At 55.6% G+C, this 4406-nt stretch overlaps 1 protein-coding gene across 1 annotated transcript; it reads right to left on the bottom strand.

Moving 5' to 3' along the window:
* Positions 1-1128: 1128 nt before the first annotated feature.
* Positions 1129-1706, bottom strand: NEUROG1 (neurogenin 1). Its single transcript, XM_069772555.1, has one exon. The coding sequence runs from the start codon at positions 1684-1686 to the stop codon at positions 1144-1146; it is 543 nt and encodes a 180-aa protein (XP_069628656.1). The 5' UTR covers positions 1687-1706; the 3' UTR covers positions 1129-1143.
* Positions 1707-4406: the final 2700 nt, after the last annotated feature.

Below are 4406 nucleotides of genomic sequence, written 5' to 3'. Positions count from 1 at the left end.
CATGCCAGCCAGGTTCTCCCAACGCCGCAGGTTTGGGCAAAGCTGTGAGCTCCATACCCTGTTCAGGGGTGCAGCATCCTCACCTTGTCCCAAATCCCCCAACACCTTCCAGCTCCCCTTACGAACCATGGCAAGGACAGCCCCGAACACCAACGCTGCTGGTGGCACCGCTCCGCTCCTGCTCTCTGCCCGCTTATCCTGAACGGGTCTCTAATCCCTTCCCTGCGAGACTTGGGGGCCAGCTGATGTTTTTGCAGGTAGCCACAAGTGTCTGTGGCCAGTGTGGTGTCGGAAACACCGGCTGGGCCCGTGCCGAATGTCGCCTTGGGGCGAACCCTTCCCTTCCACCCCAGGGTCCTTCTGAGGAGGGGACCCCCCGAGCTTAAGAAACAAAACTCCAGAGGCACTGCTGAAATTCAGTAAAAACGTTAAAACTTTTATTTACAGGGTAAAGTACAATTTCTTAAAAAAACCAAACCCAAACCAAACCCCCACTTTGATAAGAGGCATAATAATAGAATAAAGCTCTTTATGTACAAAAATACAATTTTCATATGAATGAACATCTTGAATAAATTAAACCGCTATCTGGCCCAGTTGCTGAATACGCCGTGTCTGCTCCTGCTCTAAAGCAAGACCGCCGCGCTGGGGGTCAGCATCTATAATGCATGAGCCTCTCCGCTTGTCCTTCGGGCGCAGGGTCCCATCGGGGCCGGTGCTGGGCCCCCCCCTCTCCCCGGGCGCAGGGCAGGAGGGATGCGCTGAGCCCCGTGCTGCGCCCCGGGGCCGCATCGGCCCCTTAAGCCTTTTCATGGCATTGTCAGGGCGTTCAAACCAAATTTTCATGCTCGTTTTTCTTCGCCGGAGAGCTACAAATTGTAAAATTGACTTTTCACCTCGTCTGCGGCAGCAAATCTGTCGCTTTTCTTCCCGGTTTTCGGAGTCGTGAGGAGGCGAGGGAGGGGGGGAATGAGGGTGGGGGGGTGGGGGAGGGTGCTGGGTGCTGAAAAGTGCAACGGGAGGAGACACCCCTCCCCCCCCCCACCCCCCCCCCCACCCCCGGCCCTCGGGCGGGGAGAGCCGGGCGCCCCTCGGCGGTGCGGTGCGGTGCGGTCGCAGGTGCGGTGCGGTGCGGTTCAGCCCTTAACGACAAGCTGCTCCCGGCCCCGCGGAGGATGCGGGCAAGGCGCGGAAAGCCCGCAGGCTTTCGGCGGGCGCGTAAGCGCAGTCCTCGGAGGTGGCGGGGCTGCTGGGAGCGGAGGCGGAGGCGCAGAGCGAAGGGGCGGACGGGGAAGCGCTGGAGAACCAGGAGCCGGCATCGCTGCCGGGGCTGGGGGGAGCGGCGGCCCCGCGGAAGGTGGGGGGGGGCGGGAGGCATTGCTCGGCCAGGCGGAGGGTCTCGGAGAGGGCCCAGATGTAGTTGTAGGCGAAGCGCAGGGTCTCGATCTTGGTGAGCTTGGTGTCGTCGGGGAAGGTGGGCAGGACGCTGCGGAGCTCGTCCAGGGCGGCGTTGAGGTGGTGCATGCGGTTTCGTTCCCGATCGTTGGCCTTGACCCGCCGGCTGCGTTTCAGCGTGTGTAGAAGCGCTTCGGTACGCGCCCGCGCACGGCCGCGCCTCCGCCGCCGTTCCCGCGGAGCGCCCGGCGGCTCCGGAGCGCCGCCGCTGCTGGCCGCCTCCGCGGGCATCCTGCGGGGGGGGAAGAAACACGGAGCGTCCGTCACTGGCGGCGGGGAGCGAAGGGGAAGGTGCGAAGAGGCCGGGGGAAGGGGTGGGGGGAGAGAGGAAGAAAAAAAAAAAAGGAAAAAAAAAAACCAACCCGACCCCAAAACGCCCAAACCCAACCCAAAACCTAAGGGGGGGTGGAGGTGTGGGAGTGCTTGACACGCGGCAGGTGCCTGCGCCCCCCCCGTACTCACATGGAAAGGCACTCCCGGGGATGCGGTTAAGCAATAACGGGGTAAAAATATAGACGGGGAAAAAGCAAAGGTTGCTGCTTCAGGGAAGGGGAAGGAGGGGGGGTGGGGGGGAGGAGGGCTGCGAGCCCTCTGTGGATGGGAAAAAAAAAAGGGGAAGGAAAAAAAAAGGGGAAAAAAAGGGAATAAAAGGGGGAAAAAAGTGGGGAAAAAGTGGGGGGAAAGGGGGAAAAAAGGGGGGAACGGGGAAAAAAGGGGGGAAAAGGGGGAAAGAAAGGGAAAAAGGGGGAAAGAGGGAAAAAAGGGGGAAAAAGGGGAAAAAAGGGGGAAAAGAAGGGAAAAAAGAAAAAAGGGGGGAAGAAGGGAAAAAAGAAAAAAGGGGAAAAGGGGGAAAAAGGGAAAAAAGGGGAAAAAGGGGGAAAAAAGGGGGAAAAAAGGGAGGAAAAAAAAAGAGGGAAAGGCGGGGCGGGGGGGGCCGGGGCCACGCGACCGCTCTTGTCTTTGAAGTGCTGCGGGCTGCGATCCGCTCGTGTGAGCGGCGGCTTTGGCACACGACGGCGCGGCCGCCCGTACTTATAGCGGCGGGCGGACAATGGCCCCCGTGGCCGCCCCGCGGGGCCGCGCCGAGGCGGCAGGTCGGCCCCGTGCGCCGCGCCCTCCGGAGCGTGCCCGCAATTACCGCGGGCAGCCGCGCATCTGCCGCGCCCCCGGGGGGAAGGGGGAGAGGAGGGGGGGGGCGGGGGTCCGCTCCTTACACCCACCCCGCTTGGGTCCCTCCCTGGACCGGACAAAGCGTGGGTGGGGGGTCCGGGGGGGGGTCACCGGGCTGGATGCTTCGGTCGGGGTGAGTTTAAATCGCAGGGGATTTGGGAAAAAAAAAAAAAAAAAAAAAAAGCGGTTTGGGTTTCCACAGGATGGGCTGTGCTTTCTTTTTCTTTTTTTTTTTTTCACCCCCCCCAGCCAGAGCCAGCTGGAAGATTTCTTCAGGTTTTCTTTGCACCTCCAGCTTTTTCTACACCCCCCCTCCGTCAAAGCAAAAAGACTCTGGAACCATAAAATTTGAACTCAAAGTAGGTCTTTTCCCTCCTGCGCTTCAGAGGAGGATATCTACACGCGCTTTGGCTCTCAGGCGCTTCACTTTGAAAAGGGTTTTGCAGGTGCTCAGAAAGTTAAAAATTCCAAATTACACTTATCTTACAAACTTCGGTGGTTGTGAAAGCGTACACAGAATACTTCTTTGTCTCTGGAGAAAAGCCAAGAACTCTGCTGGTTTTATTGTACAGTTCTTGCTCCCTCTGCTAATCCCCATGAAGTGCCCAGGTACCACTACTTAACACTTTGGGAAGCCACAGTTCCGTAAGCGGCTAAAAAGTTCCCCAATTCTGACATCTGGCTTTTTGCATCCTGCCTCTCCGTGCTGTAAGGAAGCCCCGTTGTCAGCACTCAGGTACTCGCCTGTCTGGAAGGTTTTCAGTTTCACCGTCCATCGATAGCCATTCTTAGACTTCTATGCCTAAACTCACATTTATTTACACGATTGCCCCGTACATTAAATGTAAATTCACTCCCACTCCTGTGATTTTCTCCTATGCCTTTGATAAGCAGGCGTGGTTATTGTCTTCACCTCTGCATTTCGAGTTCACAGCAACTATTCTTTACTTGAACCTGAGAGAGGAGTTTGCTATCAGAATTATTCCTACTGCTTTCCACCCTCCTCGCTTTCGAGATGATGCACGACACCAGCAAACTGCCACGGCCGGCCTTCTTTGTGCCAAAAAGATCACGCACAGAAGTGAGCAATCCGAAAAAAGCCCTGGGTGATGAATATTAATGAGTCTCAAACTAGAAATAGTTTTCCAGTGGCCGAGCTTGCAGGATCAGCTCGCTTTCTGCTTTTTAACATCTTTATACAGCTACGGACCTTCGATGTGCAATCTAAGCGCGGAAGGCCAGGCGATGGGGCCTGGCTGTTCTGCAGGAGGGCCTGAGCTCTCTCAATCACCAGACCTGCAATCAGGCTGATGTTTTTAGGGCCCGTGCATGCATAAATGACTTTCAGCGCTAAGTAGTTCCACCTCACTGAGTTACTCATGTCCTTAAGTGACGGCACGATTAGAGGCCTCGGTCGGCAGACGGACATCGGTGGCGGTGGAGTTTCCAGCGTGAACCGGGAGAAAGTCAGAAGGGACCAAAATTTAAAGGTTATGGAAGCATATGGCAAAAAATGTTAAACTTTTGTTAATGCGCACTTTGTATGTAGTGATATAAACTCCAGTGTTGTCTGCAACACTTTGATTGTCTTTTGTTTAGGTGTCTTTGAGCAGTCAATAGTTTATTCATTAAAATGTTTATGATTCCCTAGAGTTTCACAGACTTTGGCACAACCGATCACTTGTCTGAAAGTTTGCAGTGAAAGCGCATTATTCATTAGTCCTTATCCATCATTTGCAGTTTGTCATTTGTTATTCTCTTGTTTTAAAAGTTTGTGCTCC

Source organism: Haliaeetus albicilla, chromosome 27 (assembly GCF_947461875.1).
Source record: "Haliaeetus albicilla chromosome 27, bHalAlb1.1, whole genome shotgun sequence".
In the NCBI taxonomy this organism is placed as follows: Eukaryota; Metazoa; Chordata; class Aves; order Accipitriformes; family Accipitridae; genus Haliaeetus; species Haliaeetus albicilla.
Note: the sequence above shows the minus strand (reverse complement) of the source record. Positions and strands in the feature narration are given on the sequence as shown.

Coding starts and splice junctions, on each gene's coding strand:
- NEUROG1 (XM_069772555.1), bottom strand. CDS start 1,686: ATGCCCGCGGAGGCGGCCAGCAGCGGCGGCGCTCCGGAGCCGCCGGGC.